At 43.4% G+C, this 26,608-nt stretch overlaps 3 protein-coding genes across 4 annotated transcripts; 1 reads left to right on the forward strand and 2 right to left on the reverse strand.

The window, feature by feature from the left end:
• Positions 1 to 4,013: 4,013 nt before the first annotated feature.
• Positions 4,014 to 11,891, reverse strand: wiza (WIZ zinc finger a). The gene is made up of 9 exons (XM_053419298.1): positions 11,759 to 11,891; positions 11,167 to 11,222; positions 10,015 to 10,491; positions 8,644 to 9,423; positions 8,219 to 8,551; positions 6,578 to 6,792; positions 6,278 to 6,464; positions 6,007 to 6,166; positions 4,014 to 5,002 (listed from the first exon to the last, which is right to left on the reverse strand). Exons 2-9 carry the CDS (start codon positions 11,189 to 11,191, stop codon positions 4,846 to 4,848), a joined length of 2,334 nt encoding a protein of 777 aa, XP_053275273.1. The 5' UTR covers positions 11,192 to 11,222; positions 11,759 to 11,891; the 3' UTR covers positions 4,014 to 4,845.
• A 6,262-nt stretch (positions 11,892 to 18,153) lies between these two features.
• Positions 18,154 to 22,916, forward strand: prdx2 (peroxiredoxin 2). Its single transcript, XM_053418801.1, has 6 exons — positions 18,154 to 18,293; positions 19,107 to 19,224; positions 19,977 to 20,130; positions 21,005 to 21,127; positions 21,299 to 21,429; positions 22,538 to 22,916. The coding sequence occupies exons 2-6, from the start codon at positions 19,122 to 19,124 to the stop codon at positions 22,618 to 22,620; spliced, it is 594 nt and encodes a 197-aa protein (XP_053274776.1). The 5' UTR covers positions 18,154 to 18,293; positions 19,107 to 19,121; the 3' UTR covers positions 22,621 to 22,916.
• A 1,209-nt stretch (positions 22,917 to 24,125) lies between these two features.
• Positions 24,126 to 26,211, reverse strand: LOC128436888 (transcription factor JunB). 2 transcript variants are annotated; one of them, XM_053418800.1, is made up of 2 exons: positions 25,608 to 26,211; positions 24,126 to 25,398 (listed from the first exon to the last, which is right to left on the reverse strand). In XM_053418800.1, exon 2 carries the CDS (start codon positions 25,358 to 25,360, stop codon positions 24,467 to 24,469), a length of 894 nt encoding a protein of 297 aa, XP_053274775.1. In that variant the 5' UTR covers positions 25,361 to 25,398; positions 25,608 to 26,211; the 3' UTR covers positions 24,126 to 24,466. The 2 variants fall into 2 exon arrangements, with proteins under 2 accessions (XP_053274775.1, XP_053274774.1); XM_053418799.1 differs by having other exon boundaries at positions 24,126 to 26,067.
• Positions 26,212 to 26,608: the final 397 nt, after the last annotated feature.

A 26,608-nucleotide genomic window follows, 5' to 3' on the forward strand; every position in this document is an offset into this window, starting at 1 on the left:
TGTGCTCCTAATTCTGGCTCTCACTTCAATGAGCGCTTTGAAATCCCCCCCCCCCCCCCCCCCCCCACACACACACACACTTGTGTATGTGAGGCGTTGATAGCCGTGAGCCACAGCCTGGCCTGATTTTGTCAGGTGGGATAACTCGCTCGCTCCGTAAGTGCCTGCGCATACCAGCGTTTATCCACCAGCGGGCCGGGGGCAGGCCTCCCTCTGGCAGTAAATCACACGTTATCAGTATTAAGACTTCAGGGAGCATCACTGTGGCGGTAATGTGTAACAGAGGCAGTGACAGAGAGAGTGGAGAGCACAGACCGTCCATGGCGGAGGCAGTAGAAAACAGAGTGTTTTGTTGCATGGAAACCTTTTTACAGATCCTGCACAGCCTCACTGGAGAGAGAGGCGGACAGCACAGAGGAGGGTCCATCAAGGTACACGTGCAGGAGGATTATTCCTCTTTAAAAAACGCCAAGCATGTGTTTGGACCCGCTGCATTTTTTATCATGCGAGTGTTCCCAGACATAAACCTTGCAAAAATAAAGAAATGTATGGTGCATATTATTTGTTGCTTGGAAGGAGGACCCTATTAGGGGCCATTCAGGGTTAAGCATCTTGCCTAAGGACACTTCGGCATGGGCTGGGATTCAAGCCGCCGACCTTGTGGTTAGAGGACGACCTCTGCCCGTCCTCAGCCACAGCCATTTGATCTTAAGTTGCCAACCATCAGGAGACATTAGTGACCACCAGCAGATGTTAGAGACATATGATCAGGTGTGTTACTTTGTGTAATCGGTAGGTTCACCCTCTTCTCAGGTCGGCCCACCACAGGCGGATCAGACCTGGGTGTGAGTCCCCTACACCTTAGGGACCAGTTGGGGTCTTTCCTCCTCATCCAGAGTCATCGTCTGCTGTGTGCTGCAACCCCCTGGTTTTTCTTTTATGGTCTAGGCTTCACCGTGGATTAATCGCTCTTTTAGAAATCTGATGGTGGATGTTGAGAAAAACACACATCTCAAGCATTTAAGGACTGATGTATTTTTGGAAAGATGGGCCCCCGTAACTGAATATTTAAAACTGAAAAATTATGCAGAGCTCTACTGACATAATTGAAATTAGGCCGAATACGACATCCATCTTCAGGAAAAAATCTGTAACCACTTAAGTTATTCTCACTATTGGGAATTTTCAGTGTCATTTTTTTCCCTTCCATCTTTTATTTTGTCATTACTTATTCTCCCCTGGCACTGAAGTCCTGACCGATATAAGGCGTGTATTACACTGTGCTTTGTTTCAATGACAACAGCAGCTGTTAATGTGTAATGCACAAATGTTAATGTGTTTTTTAATAAAAAATTTAAAAAGCAAGTATGCTGGCCTCATTAATGTGCCAATGTGGCCTCAAAGATGCAAATCACACTCATATCTTCTGGTTTTCAGGAAGTGCAAACCCAAAGCCTGCATCATACACGCTGAAGAGGTGCAAATCATAAGGACATATAAAAACCAAAGGAGCAGTGTTTGACCCATAAGGCAAACTTTAGTCACATGGCCAAACAGGGAGACCAGGGAAATCACTTGTTGAGGACGCTTGACGCTTTTGGTCTGAGAGAACATTATATGCACTATTACTTATTTGCCATCTGGTAAAATAAACCTGTATTCTAAGTCCTTAATTCCTTATGTTATCAGGCTACTACATGATTGTTGATTGTTTGATTGTTGTTGATGTTGTTGTTGATTTGTCCACTAGTCAGTGGCATGTTGATGTCCGATTGTGGTTGCTAATTGTTTTGTTCTTATCAATCAATGAAGGGTAACACATTCTAACGAATTGTTCTTCTGGGATTATCAAATTGTTTAATTTTGAATTTGCATTTGAGTGAACTCAGTGCTGAGCGAGGTGCACGGACATACAACCCTAAGAGGTGTTGCATTTAAAACTTGGGAAATATAACTAGTGTTGTCCTGGGTTAGGGTTAGGGTGAGGAAGATGAGTAACAAACTTTCACTCACATCTGGAAGACATCCCAAGAAACTGGTTTGATACAAACACCCACATGGACAATGGTTAGAAATACAGTAGTACACACATATGGGAGGGACAATGTGACTTATTGTTTAGAGTGAAAGATGTATTTACCAGATAATGTGAAAAAAATTGATAAGGTTGAGAGATAGACATAACACTATTATCAATATAAATTATTGAATAAAGAATCCTGATAAAGGTGAGATGCATGAAAAGTGTCCGATGTAAAAATGGTAAACCCTTTACAGTTGTTTCTTATTTCTTTTTTGTAGACTAAAAAGAAAGATTTTCCTCTTGTCAGTGAAAAACAGATTTTTTAAACCTGAACACAAGAAGGAGAAAGTGAAGCAGAGGAGACACTTCATCAGTCTCACAGATATCCATCTGATATCACTTTCATATTCTTGGACATTTTTATAAAGAAATTTTGAATAATAAAGTGTTCAGTAATTTATTAGGATGTCAAAACGAGGACATGTTTTGAGAGAATCTAAGGGGATGAGGGAGGCAGATCCTATTTTATGGACGTGTGCAGTTTTCTAAACCACATTCCCTGAGCAGTTTGCTGAGCATCTCAGAGCAGTACGGATATCGTGGACTGCAGAATCCATACAGGTTGCAAGATTGATGACCCTGGAAAGAAGAGGGAATCAAATCAGAAGTCACACTGTGGATGTTCTGGGACACGAGGTTACGGCAGCTCAGAGATGTTTTGCTCTGACGACTGATATTTTCAAACTGATTTTAAAGTCCCTGCTGCTGGCATCAAGACACGTGAGGTGCTACCCAAACGCCTGCAGGGCTGGGGAGCTGCACACTAATGATGGTGAGGTTCTGGTTTTGAAGAAAAACATGGCTCATAACTCGGATGCTGGATGTGCGGCTTCTCTCTCGGCTCTTTCCACAACTTTAAAAGACAACAATGCTCCGAGGAGCTGAAACGGTATCGCCTGAAATGTCCGCAAGCTTGAGATTGGTGGTTTACACAATTTGGAGATTCTCTTATTTCAATCTGGCAGAGATGACACTTGATTAGACTTGATTTTTCAAGGAATGTATAAACAATGGAACTTCTTTTTTTCTATACAGGCGCCATGAGAAAAGCAGCAATCTGTTGGCGAGACTGTGGAGAGATAGGTCCGGGGGTCAAAGTCTAAAATATTTCTACAGCAGCACTCACTATAATGCTGTTTAGCCTGAGTGTGAAAGTTAAAAATGATAAATAAGCTTTAGAAACAACAAGGTTTTGGATGAGAAGTAAAAGTGAGAATGGAATATAAGGGTTTCTGCAGGTTTCAAGTACGACAGATATGAAGGAATATCATAGTCCCAGATATATCTAGACTTCCCTATAACTGGAGATAAGGTGAAGTAGCTTAGTACAGAATAACCACTAATATGCTATCCCTCAAACTATAGACAGAGACAGTATGTATCTATAATCCTTCCCACAGCAAAGACTGAGATATCAGTTAAGTTTTATTAAAGCAAACATCAGTTTGTTTTTTTTCTCTAGAAAAAAGGAGAAACTTATTTTAAAGTGCAACGTAAGAAGCATTTAATGAGCATTAAGAAATTAGGACCTACTTCAAGATATTTAAGACCTAGGCCATAATATTTGATTTGTTAAAAAAGGCTTTTTAGGTTTTAATTAATTAAGTCATTAAATATTTATCATTCATAGAAACTCTTCAGGAACGACAGAAAACCATCGATGAGGAAGGGATTTCTCAACATACTGAGTGAGTCTATCTGACATAGATCGTCTCACTGTCACGTGGGACCTGTGTTGCATGTCAATTTCAATCTTTCTAGTATAAAATGCCTTAAAAATTATAAAAAATACACAAAAAAGGCAAAAATGTATTGAAATGAGCAGATAGGAATATAAAGTGTTTGATCCCAGACACGAGAATCTGTGTGCTGAATTTCACACAAAGTTCTTCCATAAACGGCTAAGACAAATATTGAGTCTTACAGTGAACACAGTGCACGCTCATGTCCATTTATCTTCATTTGTACATAAAAATCATGTTTTGTACACAATACGTTTACATACAAGACAGAATTTAATCCACAAAATGGTGTTAAAAAAGGAATGTATATAGAATTTGATAGTTTGTGATCAGCAATTATACCTGAACATGATGTGTGAACAGAAACTGATTGTGTCTATGGTCCAGATGGTTGTCGACATTACATTACGTTTTTATGTCGACCAGGATGAACCAGTTAAACACACATTGTGTAACTTTTTGATGTCAATGTTTCACTCCTAAATGTTTTCTGTTTGATGGATAAATTAAATTGTGGCGGATTTAAAAAGTAAAAGACTTAAAATGTACATTTTTAAAACAAGGCTTGATTCAAAGGAGAAATTGGACATCACAGTGAAATGGCGACCGTGCCAGTCTACTCAGGAGAACAAAATCATAAACTGGAAATTCAATTTAAGCTCAGAATGTGCTCTTAATGTGGGATGCGTTATTCATTTATGACATTAATCCCATTGGAACACATTTAGAATTGGTACAAATGGAAGGAATGTACGGGCAGGAGGAATAAAGCACTGATGGTCAAAACGAGGAACTACTTTTTCCAGAAACACCCACTTATCAGTGTTGTGATCGACTGTATCTGTGGGATTTGTCTGAGTGGATTAATAGCCCCCTGCTCTCAAACATGGCTCATGTTTGCAACCCCCCAGGTTAAGACAGCAACATCTATTTCACACTCATATTATGCACTTCCCCTCCACTCTGACATGATTAAAAGGATTACCACGTGTGATATTAATTCCAGAGAGATCTCGTGGACTAGACAGCGACTGGATCCACGAGCACAGGAGCTGCCACCGGTGGGGCAGGAGGAGATGCTTTGCCTTTGTACCCCAACGACAGGATGTGTTTCTGGAGGTGTGTGATCCACTGCTCCTGAACAGACAGAGGGCCATGGAACACCTCTTCACAGAACCTGAGCAGCAGGACAGACAGACAGATTTCATCCAAACTGAGGCACAACAACATGAGTGTTCACTACATATCTATATAATTACAATATTTATTTAAGTGAATTGTGACTCATAGTTTTGTTGTGGTAACACAATGTAGTTTTGTTACCTCTGTCCATTTGATTTTCAGCATGGTTATAGAAAATCTGCTGAACGGATTGTCATGATTGGTGGAGGGATGGGACACGGGTCAAGAAAGAATCCATTTAATTTAGGATCCAGACAAAGGGACAGATCTAGAGATAGAGCCCCTGGTGGAGGTATGCACACTACTGAGTGCCGTTCTATTTACTACTTAAGTACCTTGAAGGTTGTTAAAATCATGTTTCATGATTAAAGCTAGGTTTGGTAATCCTGGAAAGGCTAAAAAATGTGCAACCTATGGATGGAAGGGGAGGGATGTCGTCCCCCAAACAACTGACAACTGCTAGAAACCGACTACGTGACTCGCTCGCTAACGTCTGGCTATTGTCTCTGCTTCAGGGTATGTGTAGACAGGCAGGGCAGTAAGTGACATTCAGGTACACCAGCGACCTGGCAGGTTTATTACCGTCCTGTGAGGGCCAGAGACAACAGCCCCCCCCCGCCCCCCCCAGATTTATTGAAGCTATCAGAACTTAAAGAGGATTTCAACAAATAAGATAAAAATGTGTTTCAGAACCAACGCTGCTTTTAAAACCGCAGTCTGACTTTGTAATATCCATTTTGTATCTTTTTTTGAAAACTTCAGTGAAATCTTCAAGTCCTACACGCGAAAGGAATCATTTTATCCACAGAATTCAGCTCGATATACAGTATGAAGCTCCCCTACACACAGAAGAAACAAAGATCTGAGAGATTGACCAATGTAGTTGACAAATCAAGCTGCTGATGGACTTGTCTTTATCATCGTGTCCATCGTCAAGGACTTTTATTATTCACTTAATATAATACAGGGACAATATCGTTTTGAGCTTGATAAACTGACCTGCACTTGAGTGAGTAGATTTTGCCAACCAGCTTAACCAGTGGAGTGAGCGGAGGCTTTGGCAGCATGGCAGGGATGCTGCCAGACCGTGGTGGTTGCTGGGAGTTTTTGTCCCGACTTTGTCCCCCCCTTGCCGCTATGTGTTTGGGCGGATGGACCCCTGCAATTTCACAGAGAGCAATTACAGTGATGTGGGAAAAAAAGGAGGAATGTTTTTACTATCTACAGTAAATCTGTATCCGGTCATATTCCAGAGCCTTTCTTTTCTCACCCCTTGGTGAGCGCACACCAGGGTTGCTGTGGCCTGCAAGTGTCCGTGTGTGGCCTTGCGTTTGTCTGGATGAGCCTGCCATGACGCCCAAGTTCTCTCTGCCCGCCCTGGGCTCCAGCTTCATGCTGCTGCCTGGCACAGAGTCGGAGTCTGTGGACAGAGGGGGCGAACCACCGGGCTTCTGGACCTGAAAGAAAAAATAATGTGTTGTAAATGAGAATGTATTAGATACATCTGTGGACGTGTCCAAGTCTGACTGGGAACTACTTATTCTGCAACATATTTTAGAGCTCAGCTCACCTTCTTGATGTACAGGTCTCCTGAACGGTAGCGGCGGGTTATTGCCGCCACTTTGACTGGGTCTCTCCGGATCAACTCACCGAGGAGCTCGATTGGCGAAGTTGCTCCGTCTGCCTTCCATTCAATGATTCCCAGCTGTCGGAGGTGGGCCCGCGCGTGACTGGCCAGGGCCTTGCGGTTCTCAAAATTAAACCCACAAAGCTCACAGGATGTGTCTGACACAAAGAAGATGAGACACTTTTTGGACGGGTATTTTTAGACGAGTATTAGTCATGTATTACCAATTTAGTGAGATTCACAAATCATTTTGCCATGTTGGAAATACATAAATATGGACATTTATGGTACACTCCCCTCTAATGAACTGGCTTAATCCACAACTGCCTTCAGGGATTTCATCCGTAACACAATGCCATGAGATGTGGATCTGCATTTTGGTGCAAATACGTAGAAACAGCTATAGATAGTTAGAAAAGACAGTTGAGTTATGGCAAGAGTCTGTTTTTCTGCATTCTGGGGTCTCATGGGGTGAGACTATATGGAAAAAGCAAAACCTATACAGTCAAGTCTGAGTTATTAAAGGAGATGACTGGTGTTGACTTCTTATTTTCCAACTGCATTTTCCTATCTGTTGCACTCTGCCAAAAACAGAGTTACATTTATTTTTTAAAGGCTCAGTAATTTCCTAAAACTGCTGCACAGATTCTACCGAGCATCAGGGATGCCACGTGTGGACATTTTCACATTGGATAATAAACTTCTGACAACACTGGTGCGACCGTTAACAAGACCAGATGTGTGTTGGCTCCAGTGTCTGTGCAACGTTTACTGAGCGAGACCTGCAACATTCGATTCTACTGGGGGAAGCCTCGGACTCTTCTGCTGCACATGAAGATGTGTGCAGTGTTTGATTACCTCAATACAACATAAAAGGCTTTAAGAAGCTTTGTGCTGTAGCTTCATTGTGAAGTGCAGAACACCCTGCACTGGTCTCTCTCTCTCTCGCTCAAACTAGAGTGAGCATACCCCACCTGTTGGGAACTGTCAGGAACCATCTGAACCCACTGGGAAAGATCAGGTTCATACGATAAAGGTGACCCGAGTCGCACTCTTTCTAACACACTGACCTGTGTGTTGCCGAGATGGTGGACGCGCAAAATATCCAACGTTGTGATAATGTTTTAACACCAAATCCTCATCATCCTTGTCCGTCAACTTCCATCTCCTCCTGTGATAAGACTGTTACTCTTGTGAGGGGACTCTGCCGCCGCGTGGAGCAGATACTTCACTTTATGACCGCAGTGTCAGACTGAATATAGATAATTAGTAGCGTGGGTGCTACCACTGATACACACAAGTGAGGCAGACGGTATGGCTGGTGGGCAAGTTACAGAAGGTACAGGCCTGGACACCGGTAACACAGACTACAGCAGGAGGTGTCCACTCACACATTCTTGGAGCTCTAGTGAGTATTTATGGTACCAGGACAGGGTGCTTCAGGATTGACTCAGTGCCCGTGTATGCCGGTCACAAGTGCGTTATTTCTTAAACACAAATTGACCACAATGCAAGAAGACACTTTGTTCAGTGGAATATGACACAAAGAATGACTCTATTGCTCTTCAGGGTTGCATGTCTTACCAGGAAACAAGGAAGCACTCTTGCCAGGCGGAGATTTCTCTTTCATGGAATAGTCAAGAGGTGAGGTGCAGGTGTTGGAGGCTGGCTCCTTCGACTGGGGGCGCTCCGGGGCCTTTTTGGAGGCTTGAAGCATCCAGCTGGCTTTGCCTGAACCTTTAAGGCCCTCTTCACCGCGCAACATGACCTCTTTGAGAAGGTCGATCGGCGACGTTCTGATCGACCAGGTGAGGCCGAGCTGCCGCAGGTGGGCGCGGACGTGGCAGGACAGGGCTTTGCGGGTGTCAAACAGCTGGCCACAGAAGTCACAAAGGACGGTAGGTGGGGTATGGACGTCTGAGGACATACAGAGAGGATACGTACATGTACAAATACAAACAAACGGTTGGAAAAACAAGAGTGTTGGAGCATGAATTAAAACTCCTTACCTGCACTCAGAGGCTTTGAAGCAACAAGAGCCGGGGGAGACTTCTGAGGAGAGCCGCTGAGAGTGTTGAGTATCTCCGATGGAGCAGACACCTCAATCTCCTCAGGCTCAGGCTTCAGCTTTCTTAGGAGGGGGTCCACTGCTAGCCGGAAGCCTTTCTTTGCCTTTGGGGCCTTATTAACCAGAGGTGGAGGGGAGTGAAGGCTCTTTCCAGGGCGCTGGGACAGGCTCAAAGCTGGAGACAGAGCTGGGGATAGAGGACAGGCTGGGGATTTCGATGGCACCGATGAAGAGCTGGATGCACTGTTAGGTTTGGGGCGGTGCACAGCTTCTAACATGCCACTGCTGACCAGCTCCTGGAGGGTGTCAAGTGCAGAGTTTTTCCCCATCAAGTCAGTCATCCCGAGCTGACGCAGGTGAGAACGAGAGTGGCTGGCCAGGCCTTTACGATTTTCAAACTCCTCCCCGCACAGGACACAGGTGCACTCTTTCGACGTTTTGGGACGTTTGCCTGGGGGAGAGGTCAGCTCAGAGGGACGTTTGGAGGAAGAACCGGAGGCACGGTTTTTGATGAGCAGCTTCTGCTGGTCAGGGCTGATTGGCTTCAGGTCCTCCTCCTCCATAATCCGGTAGAGAAAATCAATCGCGCTGCCCTTTATCTCGCTGTCAGGGATTCCAATCTGACGTATATGGGCCCGAGCATGACTGGACAGGCCCTTGCGTGTCTCATACCAACAGCCACAAAGCTGGCAGACGTAGACTTCATCAGGGGTGTCAGAGGCTGCAAGAGGGAAGACAATGATGGAAGAAAAGTACCATGTCAGCAGGAGAGTACTGAGGACCTGATAGTTACATCCATCCTGACAGATCTGATCACGATGAAAAGCCTTAAGTTCACAGGGCATTAAAATGGGTCCTGAATGTAACTCATGTGACCACTTGTGATCGGATCTCACTTCCCTGCTCTATACACAAACATACAAACAAAATCAATGTATGGACACTGAGAAGCTTCAAAAGAGACATCAGTCGAGTACGTGGTCCTTCATATCATATGTGACCCAAGATTAAATTGGGTTCACACAGCTAAACAAATGGGGCCACATGCACCTCAGACCACCTCTGAGTGTGCTTTGAGTGATCGGATCACAGGACGTATCTAAGTGCGTTGACCACTGGATACTGTATCACTCAGGATGGATGTTGATAGCAGGTCTGAACACGGTCTGAGATGTACCTGATTCAAATGGAAATGTTCTATCTACAGCCATATATTTACACTAAACTTGGTATTTAAAGTCCTCCACAGAGAGCTACTCACCTCGCTACTTATGACATTTCTTTAAGACAATTATTCAGAATTCAGCCATACCCAAGGTAATAGGGGCATCAGTCTCCAGCGGTGCCCACAGTGGCTTGGTTGGTGTTTGGTGATCTGTGGATGACGAGCTGCTGCCTTCAGAGAGCTTATGAGCAGAAGGAGAGGAAGGCAGGACAGTGGCTGCTGACTCTTTAGATCTAACTGGAGATCCCTGATGATCCATCTTGTGGGGAGATGTCATGACTCTGACCCCTGGATTGTTAGAGGGACCTTTGTCCTGCAGATTTAAGGGAGTCCTGGACTCCTGCTGGCTCCTTTTCCTGAGGGGGGGCTCAGGAGTAGAGGAGTCTGCTTTGAACTTGGGTAAGGAGCCACCACTCTCCTCCATCAGCTGGTAGAGGAGCTCGATGGGAGCTCCGCTGCTTTCTGACAAGGTCACGCCAAGCTGCCGCAGATGGAGGCGGGCATGGCTTGACAGTCCTCGTCGTGTCTCAAAGTATGTCCCACAGACTTCACATATGACTGTTGCTGTTGGGAAGGGCAGATGGCAGGTTGTCACCACAAATTGCGTCTCTAGTAAAGAAATAGCCGTTGTCTCTTGAATGTTCCGCTCATACTGTAAATATTCTGTTAACACTGTATAATATTTGTATTCTATTTTATAATTTCCTTGTGTTTATATTGCATGTTTACTTATTGAATATTGGTGTCTGTTTTCTTTTACTTTCTCCTTCACTGCAGCAACAGAGCCAATTTCCTCATTGCGGGACTAATAAGGGATTATCTTATTTTATCCTATCTTAACTTCAAATGTGCAGCACATCTGTATCAAACTGCATGGAGCTTGTTGAGATCACTTTTTGGTAAAGTAACATGAGGCCCCCCCGATCAGTGAATGTACGTCAGTGTCTGTCGTATCATCCGGCGGATCTATTATCGATATCGTTGATCAATAATATACTTGAGCCAGTGGAACGCACAATGACAAGCTCAGTATGAAATGGCCAATAATTACCCTCGCCAAGAAGGTTATGTTTGCACCCCTGTCCATTTGTTTGTTGGTTGTTTTGTATGTTTGTTTGATTTCCTCTGAACTTTGTGGAAGGATGCGAAAACTGATTTCAAAATAAATCAATCAACTACACTGCTACAATTAAGATCTAATGACGGAGGTGTTCTCATGAATGAGTGCCCACCTCTTACCTTGTGCATCAGTGGCCGCAGACATGTTAAGTGAGACGATTGACTTCCTGCCGATCCTGTGAGATACAAGATGAAGAATTCACTGAAACCAGTCCACTTATACAAATGACAGAAGAAATAATGCCACTGCTGTTGTCAGGGACTTATGGATTTACAGTTGTCAAGCTTTTCAGAAAAAAAAATATAAGTAAAAATGACTTCTACAAACACAGTCTGAGGCAGATATAGATACAATGAAGTACATAGTTTTTGTGAGTTTAAGTATCCGTTGGTATATTTCTGTACAGCTGTAGGTTGCAGCTTTTCACAGATAAACTTCATTAGTCATGATTCTACGGTTTGCTTTTAAAAACTATTAAAGGTCAGTACGTTAATGGTAAAACTGTAGAAAAAGTGGCTTAATCCAACATTTGACAGCTAACTAAACTACCTCTCTTTCACCCCTTTGTATTATTCCTGAAGCATGCTAACGCTAGCTTCTTGCTAGCCCGGATTACAGTTCATAGGAGAAATATAAAATAAGTACAAACATTGAGCTGTCGATTATATAATACACTTCAATGATCACTTAGTAAAGTAAAAGTAGATTTACCTAAAAGCCTGATCAGACTGTCTCAAAACATAACACCAGCTTCACACAAGGACTAGCTTAGCGGAAGTAGCGCTGGGGCACATTTCCGGTGCTGCTGGTCTTTCATAATAAAAGCCCGGAAGATTTATCAGCATTGGAGTGTCAGGGGATCGCCTGCGCCCTCTAGTGACTCTCCAGATAAAGGCCAACTCATATTCTCCAAAGAAAACGTTGTGATTAAAAACATTAATAAAACTTAATATATATCATTCAATTTCATGACGACATGAAATAGATTTAATATGAGATCAAATAAATAAAATCACAAAAATATAAACAGTAAATCCATGTAAAATAAATTAAGAAAACACAGAGGGAAATCATGAAATGCTCTCTAAGCATGTTTTATGATCTAGATCCCCACACTTATCTCCTGTATAATATCCAATTCATAGTAGTATTAGTACTATTTTTCTATTTTATTTGTCAGTGCACAATAACTATTGTTCCACTCAAAAGTCAACTGTTTAGTATTATTTAAAAGTAAACCATAATTAAGTCAACTGAATTGTCTCTGCAACCGTCAACATGAAAAAAAAGGAATAACTATTAAAAGCAGCTTCAATAAAAACAAAACTTTAAAAAAAAGAGGTCATTTAAACTTTATAAATAAATGTGCTTATTCCTTAATAGTATCGATTGTTAATCCTTCCATTTTTATATTTCAATCTCAATGTATGGTGTAAAGTTGTAGCTCTAAAATAGAGTATTGTACAGTTGGAAGTAAACGTGTCACTACTGAAAGCATCTTTCTGTATCTTAACAATGTGGTTGTGCAGTTAAGCCCTCGGGCTATCCTTGTTAATGAGATGAGATTCAAATAAATCTACATGTACTGTTCATGTTTGCTGTTAGATGGACTGTTGACTGGATCATGATCTTTGTAACCACATATGACTTCATGTTGTGTTGATCTCATCTTGTCCTCCTCAGTCCAGAGAGAGAAAGCTGCTGGCCTCCCACCACGATGTGGAGGTATTTGTCTGTGAGGGGGCGTCGGGAAAGTGCACTGACACTGAGAACTAAAGAAAAGTTGCCAGCAAAATCCCCAAAGATCACCCCTTGGTGCAACAACAACCACTGGAAGAGGTGGAGTACAAACTGTTGGTTTATAAAAACTGAATCTGGAGTGAGCACGAAGAAATATTTTATAGTGACATATATCACATTTCAAAACCTATCTGAATAATGGCCATACAGTTTGTGTTTAACGTGACCGAATAAATATAATCTTTAATTTCTTCTACAAATTGAAATCCTCAGAAAGCCGCAAACTCTGTATCCAGAGAAATTCAACATAGTCCGATGGTCTGGCTAATTTGTCAAGATTTCAAATGTCCTAACTTTGATCTTTCAGACTTTAATCTGGGATATTTCATGATGCAAACAAGGGATCAGCTCTCATCACAGTTGTGCTTTGACTAACCCTTATAAAAAGATGGTCCGGGCATGGAGAGTCTAACAGCAAGAACCAGGGATAGTTAGATAACAGAGCCTCACTGCCACCAAGTGGACTTTCCTCAAAGCACATAAGTGTTGGGAACCGCAGTGGAAAAGTAGGTCAGAGGTCACTTAAAGGTTCAGTGTGCAAGCTTTAGGTGAAAGTGATCTTTTGGCAGAAATTGAATATAAATAAAATCTTAGTGATGTTTTTTGACAAGTGTGTTACATAAACATTGCACAAATTTTTGTTTTCTTTACCCTGGAATGTGCCCATTATATTTAAATACTTGATATTTACATTGGGAGAGGGTCCTCTCTACGAATGGCGCTATGTTCTTTAACAGTAGCCCACACTGGACAAACTAAATACCTTTTGAGGTTTTCTGAAAACTGACAGCATCTTTGTTGGCAAGGGGAGGGTGAGGTGAGGGGTATTCATCTTCAACATGCACCTTCACCACTAGATGTCACTATATTATACACACTGAACCTTTAAAGTGAAGAAATTTGAATTTAAGTACTTTGAAATCGTGCTTTGATTTAACTCGACAATCTTCAGAGCTTTATCCTCTGAGATTTCTCTCTTGCAGAAGTCAGTTTTCAATAAGATTTAGGAGGGAGCAAAACGTGAAAAGGCTTTTCACAATTTAACTGATGTTGGCTCGGGAGTCAATACATGTGTATACAATTACACCCCCTTCCCCTCCTTACCCACATACCCCTCAACAGGGGCGTTTCTAGGATTGAAAGAAAGGGGGGGCTTAGCCCCTAAGGATGCTGAATGTTTGCGCGGGCAGCGCGCGCCAATTTCTTTTGGGTTCATTTGGGTCTGCGGATATCCATGTTTCATACAGTTCATAGATTGGTTCAATCAGAAAGAGTGTGATTTTTCTCTGTATCTTTGCTTGCATTCATTCAGTATAAGATAACAGAAGAGACAGAATTTCAGGGTCATTGTGAAATTTGACAACACAAATATGAACTGATTATAAACAACAACATTCTATAGGCACTGATATTATTGTTTGAAAATACTAGAGATAGATATTAATGCAAAGAATAGAGAGCTGTCGATAGTTATTTCTTACATTTCAGATTTTCTCGTTCACACTCTTGCTCACTAGAGACATTTTCTAACAAAATAGCTAGCTAGCTAGCTTAATGTTAACATAGCTCATTACAATATTCCCTTTCATTTGCCTCAAGTAAACCTAAATTTTAGCAGGTAACAATCGTTAACAACTACAGATAGCCACATTCTGTAACTACCTGTACTTACAATTTCACTCCGTGCATCATTTACTATGAGCTAAACTCCTTGGCTGTAATCCTGCTGTCTTGATGAGAGACGTTACTTGACAGAGTGAGAAAGCCAGCGCAGCAGCCCTAACCCTAACCCTAATCCCGGCATGAAAAAGCCCATAATGTAGCCCCCCCTGTTCCTGCAGGATCTCTGGAGGCCAGTGTCTCTGTGAAGCCTCCGGGGCCAAACATCTACCTGGCTGAGAGTGTGCTCATGCAGTGCACAGTGGAGTCCCTCTCTGCTTTTGTGAAGAGCTACTGGTGGTTCAGGTCCAAACCACACAGGGCTCCCACCCCCAGGCACCTGGTCTCTGGTGACAGCTACTTCATCACAGCGGTAACACAGGAGTACGCCGACAGGTACTGGTGCCAAGCCGTGTCGGGAGAACCGGACTGAGGTTGAACTAAAGGCCCGGCTGGTCTCGCTTGGATTGTCAGGTGAGCAGCAGCTACGACTGCAGCCACTGCAGCGCGGCATCAGGTTTCTGCTTTGCACAGGACGAATCAGATGAGTACAGAGGTTGTGTATACTCAACCTGACTAATGCAGAGACACATAGAGGCTCTTATTTTCCTCAAAACAGCCTCTGTCACTCCTCCCTATCATTGGTAAAAACATGGTTTATACTATTTCTAATTGATCAGAAAACTGTCAGAAGATTTAAAAAAAAAATTGTTTATTCATTTAAGCTTATTTTGGCTTCATGACTGACTGTGTTTAGCAACAATAAAATGTTGAAAACTCCTTTGAGGGTCCCTGGAGCGAAACCTAGCTGACATTAGGTGAGAGGGTACACCCCGGACAGGTCAATCTCAAAATGTAAAACTGTCAAAAAGAATGTATATTAATTATCAATAGGATATCTTCATCAGTCATACATTTTTTTGCCAAACATTGAATCCAAAAACAGACACAACTCTCACTGTAGTACTTGATTTATTACAAAATGTTGCTGCACTCGACACAAGATTTGTTTTGTCTCTTTACTATTCAGAGGTGTGTTTTGGGCATAACATGCAATAAACCAATCAGAGAGCCATCTACCATTACCTTTAAAAGTATTAGTGTCCTTGCACCAGCAAGGTTATTATAAGAGCAAGTCATCATATTTTACACCCTTTTATTACTCAATGGTAATATGTCTCATCATTATAAAATCCTTTGTCATCACTGTGAGATGTGAAGCCATTGTCCTGCTTTAACAACAGTGAGCAGGACACAGCATGCTAACATTAGATACATTGTTGATTTTATGTTGTTCATGTAGGAATTAAATAGGCAATCTGACCCCTACTGGAGAAATTCATGTTGACTGGGTTTGGCAGATTATCACATGAGAAGGGTGTTTCCTAAGGAAAGCAGGGGTTTAAACAAACGGAGCTATTTCTAATAATGTTGAAAATATTGTCTGTGTCAGGGATTACATCTCTTTGCGAGGACTTCACTCTTATAATGACTGATATAACTCACAGTAGGAGCAACAAAGTAAAGACTCAAGATCATCCAGTGCTGCTGTGTGCACACAGTTTGCCAAAATACAGTATAAATATGACATAGATTTTCAGGAAAGCATTTGGTCTGAGTTACCAGAGGAACAGAGAGGTGACGTGAGGTGCAGGACAGAGAGCAACATTAATATTACAGCCCTGCACTGTAAGACACGCTGAAGAAGAATCTGTCAAAACATCAGGTCAGAATTTGATCTCATAAAAAACTTCTCTTACATAATGAATGGTGTGTTATGTTGACAAAGAAATGAAGTACAAAAGGTTACTCCTACAGTTCTTGTTATCTTTGTACAATAATACACATTTCTAAAGAACATCTGCAGCAGACATTGGTTCTTTATTGTCGTTGATATGCCGTTCATATAAAGTTCATATATTCCAAAAGCCTCTATAGCGGTCAAACCAGTATGGCCTCATTGATAGACCATGTTAGCTGCCAATTTGTTGCATTTTGCATTAATAGATCACTACAAACAGTACACGTCTTCTTAAATAGACCTAAAATCGACTTTAGACAGAAAGATGTTAAGGATCTCCAGTACTAAGAATCTAAAACAGTAAAAATTAACTCCATGAAGGTGGAGCAGCTGGAAAACCAGTTGAAAGACAAAGATGATATCATAACGAAGGAGGTTAAGAAACGGCGCGCTCGCCTCAGGGCCTATGTTGACTGCTTGGCTGAGCTCACTGACTGTCAGGCCAAGGCTAACATTTTGGAAGCAAGTCTGCACCAGGAGCCTGCACCAGGAACCTGAGACAAGAAGGAGCAGTGAGGTGGAGGTCAACAAGGAGAAGGAGAACGAGAACGAGAAGGTGCTTGCTTCAGGGCCGAAAGGAGACGAAACTGCAGCAGGAGAAAACTCCAACTATGGGACTGAGCTACAGAAAGGAGGAGGCCGAGATGAGCTGGAGGAGAGAGAAGAGGTGGAGAAGCTCCCGCCCTCACCCTTTTTCTACTCCTCAAAACAAACCCCTCTCCTGTCCCCATTTGTACATATTTGAAATGATCAAATGATGTGTTGTAAATATGTTCAACTTTTTGAATAAAAATAACTAGTACAGTAACATCTACCTCTGCCTTTCTGAATATACATACAGGATTCATTAACACAGTGTTGGAGTGAAACAAATCAGTGTGATTAATTTAGTTTGCTACTATTCATACGAACACAGCAGAGTATAGACAAACAATGTTTCTTAACTTTTTTACATTTGGTCAAATCTATATATTAATTATGACAACAATACAATAATAATACTATCATCTCATCTGAGGGCCCACCCATCACACTGACCACGCCCATCTGACACGCACACACACTCATGCACAAACAGACATGCACACAGACACACACACACATACACTTACACACACGCATACACACACACGCACGCACACAAACACACACACACAAGTCATTATCATTTATGTATTTACTGTATATATACACATTTATTTCAATTTATTCATGGTTGAGGTCAATATCAGATCAGAAGACATATTCATGGCACTGAAGTCAATATAAAATGACATGTAGCATGTTAGAGTTATAAATAACTTGTCCATGTGTAAAACAATAGTTTAATTTAAAAAAAAAAAAATCACATAATTATTTTGGGGGGCTGAAGCACATTTTAGGGGCTTCAGCCCCCCTAAAAAAGGCCTAACGACGCCCCTGCCCCTCAAAGGATAAACAGTATAGACAATGTATGGAGGGATGGAAAATACACATAATTTGATTAGTGATTCGACGACTCTCATAGGCATAGTCATATCATTTTCTGCACTTTAATATGGTGTATTTTCTAATGTTGTTAAATGTTTTTCATCATTTAGTTAGAGGCTTTAAAACAAGAAATTATGTTTGAATGTTAACTCTTTGCAAATGAATGAATTATTAAAAAAAATTATATATATACTAAACTTGACAAAATGTATACACCAATGTTTGTTGTGTATCAATTTAAGTGCACCAAACTCTGTGCTTGATGTAAGTTCATTTAATTAACCGAATATTTGAATTCATCCAGGTCTCAAACGATTTATGTGGTTCACGCGGACAGAGCATAGGGGGCAGAGGGAGGCAGATGCACAGTCAAATCCCAACTCTTACTTTGAAGGGTTGTCATTTTGACTTCCGCCCCTGCCTCCTTCTTGCTCTCGCCTCCTCGCTCCTCCTCTCTCTTCTTCTCCTCTCTCCACCACGGAGCCGACACTTCTGCACGACTTTACTGAAACACAGGTGAGTGTGAACTGGACCTTTGAGCCACGTTTTACTCTGAGAACTCGTTTTATTTACCTGCACAGCTCGGACCGGTGCAGCGGCTGTTCCGGCGGGAACAAAGCCCAGCTCGAAACAAGCCGGTCCGGTGCACGAAGCTAACTGTGAGCTAGCTAACCAGGCTCCTCTGTGTGAAAGTGTGTGGGCCTGTTTCTGGCTCAGTCTGTTGTCTGATGCTCACAGACGCACTCCAGGTCACTGACCTCCCCCGTGTAGCGACTTGGAGCTGCAGAGGAACTGAGACCGAGCGGCGTCTGCAGCGCGTCGCTTACACAACCCATTGAAATCGACAGAGCAGCGTTAGCCTTTGTCTGCCTCTCACTATGACCATGGCAGACGAATGAGGATATTTCTTAGTGTGCTCTCGATTCAATGCACCGCTGAGCTGCAGCTACTTCAAGGACTCGATTAGTTGGATCAGTGGTGTTTGAATGTCCAACTTAACCACGACTAACCTAACTGGTTCGCCGGATCGCGGTTATATAAGCTTCTTAATTCGCTGTTGTTCCGTGCTGCCTCAGCATGACTTGCATGTGACTGCACGAGCTGCTCAACCTTGCACTGCAGGATCCGTGATCCCTCAGCTTCGACCTCAGGCACTCAACGTCCAAACGTCATGTTTGCTCTTTGACTGCAGCTTCGATATGGTTTTGTTATCTCAGCCCCAGACGGTGCCCCCCCAGGCTCCACCCAGCTGCTGCACTTATCTTACAATGGTCCTTGAGCTTCAAGCTTTTTTCTGAGTTACTTATGTTTGTCCCGTCTCGCCCACAGTCATTGATCACCACCATGTCTTCTGGAAATGCCATGATTGGGAAGCCTGCCCCAGACTTTAAAGCCACGGCCGTAGTGGATGGGCAGTTCAAGGACATCAAGCTGTCAGACTACAAGGGTAAGTGTTCTACTGAATGTACGAAGATGCTGGTAGGGGTCCATGGCACATTTGTCCATTTGTCCGGCGCTGCTTCTGGAGTGGGGCAGACACACACATTGGGCCTGGTTGCCTTTTACTGTGCTCAGGTGTCTCCTTCCTCCCCACTTTCCAGTTGGCCGGCGCTTACTTTGCACTTTAACAATAAACGTAAACACTAATCAGAAGTTGTATGGTTCGCTCCTGATTTTATCAGGCACGCATTTCCCATAAACACCTGGGGGCGGGTCCATAGTTTGGTTGCATGCAGTTCATCTGCCACACACCCCATGAGACACCAACATTCAGTACAACGGGGGAAGCGGACCCTAATGATTCAGATTCCTGATCTGACACCTTTGATATATTACTAAAAAATGTGTTATAAGTAAAGAGTGTCAGAGACGAGCAGACGAACACTGCACACTGGAGAGAAGTTCTTCTTGCAAATGTATTCATTCAATCCTAGAAGCAACATGGGACTGTATTTAGTTAGCGCTTTTCCAACTTTAGCGGGAAAATTTGAAAGAACTATATTTGATTTTAATTCCATCACACAACATTCACTGCCTGCACAGCATCAGCATATTAGCATCAGAAGACTTGTCCAGGGGGACTTCTGCAATGCGCAAGGCAGGCGTCAACGATCAAACCACCGTCCTTCTGGTTATCTTAACAAAGTTTAGTCCTAAATTTAATACTCTCCTTGTTTTTCTCCCCTTTGTGCTCTGTAGGGAAGTATGTTGTCTTCTTCTTCTACCCCTTGGACTTCACCTTTGTGTGCCCCACTGAGATTGTGGCTTTCAGCGACAGAGCAGAAGAGTTCCGCAAAATCGGCTGCGAGGTTATCGGCTGCTCCGTAGACTCTCACTTCAGTCACTTGGCATGGTGAGGATTCTCACTAGCTGGAAGGAAATCTGGACTTGAGTTCAACTGTAATTAGTGGGATTAGTGAGATTGTATGCTGTGGGAACATGACTACCTCAGTGGTCCTGAGCCAACACTTAGGAAATAATAACATTCCCTATGATGTGTCAGCAAGTGATTTCATAGCACTGAAGCTGGTTGTTAAATACTTTTGTTTTGATACATTTTAACATTTGTGTCATTCCTCCAAATCCTGTCACCACCAACTCTACACGAATATTCTAAACACTGACACCGGAAAAACTGTTGCAACCTCTGAAAAAGCACAAGGATTCTAGTAAATCCAGCTGTGGTTAAAGTTCGAATTTATATTTTTTATGAAGATGTCCTTTAGGGGTAGTGTGCTCTCGTATCTTTAATATGGAGGGGCAGATACTTGATCAGTACTTTGTAGATATCATCCGATTATCAATGACTCCATAGTCCATAGTTGACAGTTTTCACAATACACTGTTAACCCTGAAGATTATTGGCAGATCTGAAGCAGGATCCTTGTCTAGTTGTTTATCTCCTCTCACTCAGCTTCTCTGCGTAGTCTTGATAAGTTCTGAATTAAACTGCTCTTCATGTGAGGAAGAAAGAGGAGTAAGGACATTTGGGGCAGGGATCTGTTTGACTTAATGACAAGGTTTTAAGGAACAAGCTTTACTCACTGGTATTGTTTAATCTAAATAAAATTGAAGTAGCAGGAGTTCTGTTCTTTGGTTCGATTCTTTTCTGGATTATACTTTCAGTAGAATACTTAATAAGTACACATTTGTTGTATGTGCTGCTTCACCATATTTACCGACAATGGATTGTTGCTTTTCTAATTAGCCTTTTATATGTCATACAGGATCAACACTCCAAGGAAGCAGGGAGGTCTGGGAAAGATGAACATTCCTCTTGTAGCAGATCTCACCAAGTCAATCTCCAGAGACTACGGTGTGCTGAAGGAGGATGATGGCATCGCATATAGGTCAGACCACTTGTCATTCAAATACTGCATCAGCCCAGTAGTCTGTCTAGTGTGAGCATGGTAACACGTATTACCTCTGCCCTATGGTTACTATAATGACTATGTAAGCTCTGAAAGTGTGGAGATGTTATAATTCTGTGCAGTATTTTAACCTCAGTGTTTGCTTCTCAGGGGTCTGTTTGTGATCGACGACAAGGGCACCTTGAGGCAGATCACCATCAACGACTTGCCCGTGGGACGCTCTGTGGACGAAACTCTGCGTCTGATCCAGGCCTTCCAGCACACTGACAAACACGGAGAGGGTGAGGAAAATTAATTGATATTTTCAACTTTAGATGTGTTTCACTGCAAGACATCTAAAGTTGACATTTCACATCTAGCATTTGGATATTTAAACGGGGGGAAATGTTTTAAATGTTGTTGTTTTTTATTTCTTTTTTACAAAATTCTGATAGACGGTTGGACAAACAATCCTTTTTTTGTCACAACTTGTCCATCCCTTTGTCTTCTCAGCAAGGTTCTACCTATATTGTCCTGTCTATGGGTGTTGCCAAACTCAGTCACAGTGGCCCCTAAGCACACAGGCAGAAGCAAAACTGAATTAAGTGACTCTGTTTACATGAGACCCCCGGGTAAAGTGGATCCATACCATGTCATTCACTGGTTTGTGCTCCATGGTACTACATGTTAGAAACCACAGTCTGTTTTTAAAAACTCTTCTCTGAGTGCAGCGCAGTCTCGACCGGCTTGCATGGCGACTAGCAGCAGGTTGGCGTAGCTGTACAGCCCATAAACTGTATAAATATGAGGTGTACCTGCTGTGTTTCTGTATAAGCAGCACTGTTAAAGACAGAAAATGGATGAAAATTAGCACTTCCACCTGGGTGTCATTGTCACTCAGCTCACTTAATGAAGGTGGAGAGGACCAACTGTTTTATAGAGAGGGACTAACATGACCGGCTACCAGATTGCAGCACACAGAGCGACCTCGTTATCTGCTCAGGGTGCTATCACTCCATTATATTTTTAAAATAGAAAACGGATGTTGACTACTATATTTTAAATCTTGTGTGCGTGTATATTAGAAATATCTATATTCATTAAGCTACCTGTAGCTACAGGGGCTCTCACTTTTTTATCTGAACGTGGGGGAAACCATCCAATTTGTATTGTAATTACCTGTTCATACAAATTGCTTGTCATAGCAAATTGGTCTGACAAGGAGTGTCTGTAAAAGTAAAAGTCCTAGTAGCTATAAACTGACCTGGAGCGTTCAGAGGATAGAGATGGACTTGAGTTGTTAGTTTATCCTCCTGGGTAATAACACATGTACTTTGTCCTCAGGGTTTGCACATTTTATTGTTTGCTATTGACGCCTTATTTTGCACTTTGTCCCTTCCCCCTCTTCAGTTTGCCCTGCTGGCTGGAAACCTGGTAGTGACACCATCATCCCTGATGTCAACAAGAGCAAAGAGTTCTTCTCCAAGCAGTAAACATGAAAGTGTCCTTGCTGATTTGTAGCACTTGCCTTCAGATGAGGTGTCCCTGTGAAGCAGTATCTCATGGCGTCCAGTCTAATCTATTACACTCAGCAAAGTTTCAGACCTTGTTGGGGGGAAAAAACCTTTGTGGCAACTCTTATCTATGTATTTACAGTTGTTGGGGCGACCGCATAGTCTTAAGCACTGAAATGATAGTATTGTTCCTTTTTCAGAAAACTTTCAGATGATTTTCCTTGCCATGAATAATTCCTGTTACATCTTTAATAAAGCACTGGGAAAAAATGCAACTGTATTGTCTCGTAAATGTATCTGTGGCACTCAATATTTTCTGATCATTCCAAATGTGACCTCAAGGTGGTGCCAGAGATCTTCCCGAATCTCTTCTAGATTGGTGACTAAATTGGAAAATATATAATTGAGAGCAGACATTTATGAAATATACTTGGTGTCGGTCCTGTGCCTGGCAGAGGCTGTGAGTACGTCATGAGGCTGAGTCTTGGTTAATATTGGAGTTCTTGTGGTGGCTGACTCAGCTCAACAATCTGGTGTTGCCAAATGGCACAGAGAATCTCATTGGGAAAGATTGGATTGTTGGAAAATGATTTAACAGAGGCGAACACGATGGGCGTATCTAGAGGTTGCTTAGAGGATGTCTTGTGATTGAAAGACTCGAACTCTTAAGATACACAACAGAATCATCTGTTGATCCTTGACAACTCAAAACATCAACTAGTGCGGAAGAACTTCAAACGCACAATATTCACCATCTTGTCCTATATTCTTAAATTATTTGATCAATGTATATTTGTCCCACTGGTAAGTAATACTTTTATCTTCTGAAGAAGAAACATTGGACGACACCTGATAACTCTTAGTGGAATATATATCACTACTCTGAAGTAATCCTGATATGTTAAGTTTAAACATGTTATTTGGCACTTTTGTTCTCTGGATCCTACTAGCTGGCGGTTATTTCTGCCAGTGACTGTTGCCACTAATTCTTGTAATTTCAGGCCAGCTCTTTACCATCAGACAGTCTGATGACTTCTGCTTGTTTGTGTGGAACTTTTTTTGCAACCTTTTTTTCCTGAACTGTTCTCACAGCTTGTTTTTGGGAAACTGAAAGCCGAATGGGGAAACTCCATTAACTCGAATCAACCACTCATTGACAAACCTTTATCTATACACACACACACACACACACACACATTGTGGTGTGAAGTGGAGAGCGCAGCGTCTCTGCCGGGCAATGTAGGAGGGAGTTCCCGGAAACCTTTTCTGTTACGTGACGTGTGTTAGCCAAATTGACCATATATGGAATGACGCATGTACGTCAATAGGGAAACAGTCCTACGCTGGGACGTCTCCAACGTGGAGGAACTGCTGTAAACTTTACTGACCAGAAATAACAGCAGCACTGATCCACTTGATTCACCGAGTCCTTATAAATGTCATTTAAACACAGGTGATGTGAATAAGAAAAACACCAGATCTGGTTCATAGTTTGATAATTTCATTTACTTAAATATACTGTACAAGTAAAAAAAGACCGGCTCATCAGGTTCAACCTGATAAACTCAAATAACTTACATAAGAGGCATCACAATATGCAGTCAAATAAAATGTAAACAGGCAAAGCCAAGACGACACTTTTAAAAACGTATTCAAAAATGCCCAAAGTGTTTTTTTGTTTTAAAGTCTGTTCCCTGTGAGGAGGGTTCTTCCCTTTCAGCCAGAGGAGCCACACAGGTCCAGCTCTGTCACACAGTCTATGAAGTTCATGGTGTAGTCAGTGCAGTCCTTGTCCAGTGTTTGTTGTTGAAAGTGCATCGTTTCTTCAGTAAGACTTGACTTTGGGCGCCAACATGAGCTGGCAGCCACTGCTCACATGTGTCATGACTTTCTGTTTGAGCTGGGCCACCTGGTCCCTCAGCACGGAGGCCGTGCTCGAGAGTCCGGCGTTGTCCGTTTTCAGGATCTTCACCTTGTCCTCCAGACGCGAGATGCGCTCCAGCTTGCGCCGCCGACACTTGGAGGCTGCGAGCCGGTTCCTCAGCCGCTTGCGCTCCGTTTTGATCCGCTCCTGGTTCTCCATGTTGATGGGGGACATCGGCGGGGAGCTGTCGCTGCTGTGCGTGTCGGGCACCGTCTGCGGCTCCTCTTTCAGCCCAGCGTAGCGCTGCAAGTGGAGGCCGGCGCCCGCCAGCGGGTGCTGGAAGTGGTGGGACCCGTGCGCAACGGCCTGGTGATGCTGGTTGTACTGGTGCGGCAGGTAGCTGATGGTGGTGGACGGGTAACTGGCGCCAGAGGACAGGCCGGGGTTGCTGTTGCAGCTGTTCAGGGTGGTGTACTCCAGCTGCTCCGGCTGCATGGAGGAGCCGAACACGGAGCCCGGAACCGGGCAGCCGATGCCGCCGTTGCCGATGGACACGTTCGGAGGCGCCATCTGGTTCATCTTGTGCAGGTCGTCTAGCGCTTTGACGAAACCCTCCGCGAAGCCCTCCTGCTCCTCTGTGATGCCGCGGCTGTAGAGGAACTGGCCGGGTGTCGGCGTCGTAGTGATGACCCCGTTACTGTTCTGGATGATCAGTCGCTCCAGCTCCGGGGAAGCGAGCTTCAGAGAGCCCACGTCCGCCGCCGCAGCCGCCGGATAGAAATCAGTGTCGGCGCCGCGCAGGTGCTGGGACTTGAAGTTTGAGCTCCGATATGAGTCGGAGAAGTTCAGGTTCATATTCTGCTTTAGCAGCTTGTAGTCGTGCAGTGCTGCGCCTGGATGGCCATAAGCAGAGAGAAACGAGTCGTCATAAAAAGGCTGTTCCATTATTGTGGACATTATTTTCAAATCAGACAGTCAAATACAAGAGTGCGCTGCAGCAGACGCTGGACACCGAGGCTTCAGTGTCCCGACCGAGTTATCAAAAGCAGAGCAAAACTTCCAAATGAGTGGAACTGTACTGTACCCAGCCGACGATTTGTACCTTTTGGGTCGCAGTGACTAAATCAGTTGTTTTCAATCCACTCGTCTATCGGAGCTCCGCGTGTGTTTCCCCTGTTAGTGACAGGCAGCGCGAGCCGCTCCTCCGCATTTATAAGATCCGGCTCCACATGCGCTCCGAGCAGCCCTGTGATTGGCTGTTTCTCTTCCCCGCCTCCGGGATGTCACGCAGATCCGATGACGTTGTTGCCAGGAACAAGGACTGTAAACAAGACGAGGCCTATTCAGCTCGTGTGTGTGTGAGTGTGGAGAGGGAATCTAAACCCAGGTACCGGCGCACACAGCCTGCCTCCAGAGAGCACCCCCCCCCTCCTTATTACTAAGTCACCTTTACTGTTCCCCACTTCCACTTCAAACACACTGAGGCTGTGGTCCTGGGACTCCTAAAACACCACAGCAACCACTTTCCCCCAGTTTCCCCTCCACATCAGGCCCATGGGTTTAGGGATATATACTTCTGGTGCTGAGTCATGCGATCCAAACTGATATCGAGCAGTCCATATTTGGGTATCCTGGCGCAACCAGTTCCTCCCTGACAGGAGCGGGAAGCCAATCCCATCCTGGCGCGCCTCCAGTTATGTGGGATGTGGGAGGTGGAGGAGGAGCACACTGCCGCCGCTGCCGCCCTCCCTCCCTCACCCTGCAGGCACGGAGAGGATGGGTATAAGTGGTGTTAAGTCCTGGGCGTGAAGTCTTAAAAAATAAATAAATAAGAAACGCACCAAGCATATTGAGTGTCTGGCAAGGGAGGACACACGCTCAGGGGATCAGACGGGACAATGTGATTCATGTGATGAAGACAAATACTAGGAGATTATACCAAGCTAACACCAGCGTGGTACTTTTAATCCATCATGTAAAATGTGGTCTAGAAAATAGGAAGAAACGTTGAATATCCCTTGTACGGTTGAAGGTCTTCTGCAGAATATAGGGTTAGGGTTTGTAATCAATGACACAGGCCGAATTTGAGGGTATTCTGAGGTT

This window comes from Pleuronectes platessa, chromosome 3, assembly GCF_947347685.1.
Source record: "Pleuronectes platessa chromosome 3, fPlePla1.1, whole genome shotgun sequence".
NCBI lineage: Eukaryota > Metazoa > Chordata > Actinopteri > Pleuronectiformes > Pleuronectidae > Pleuronectes > Pleuronectes platessa.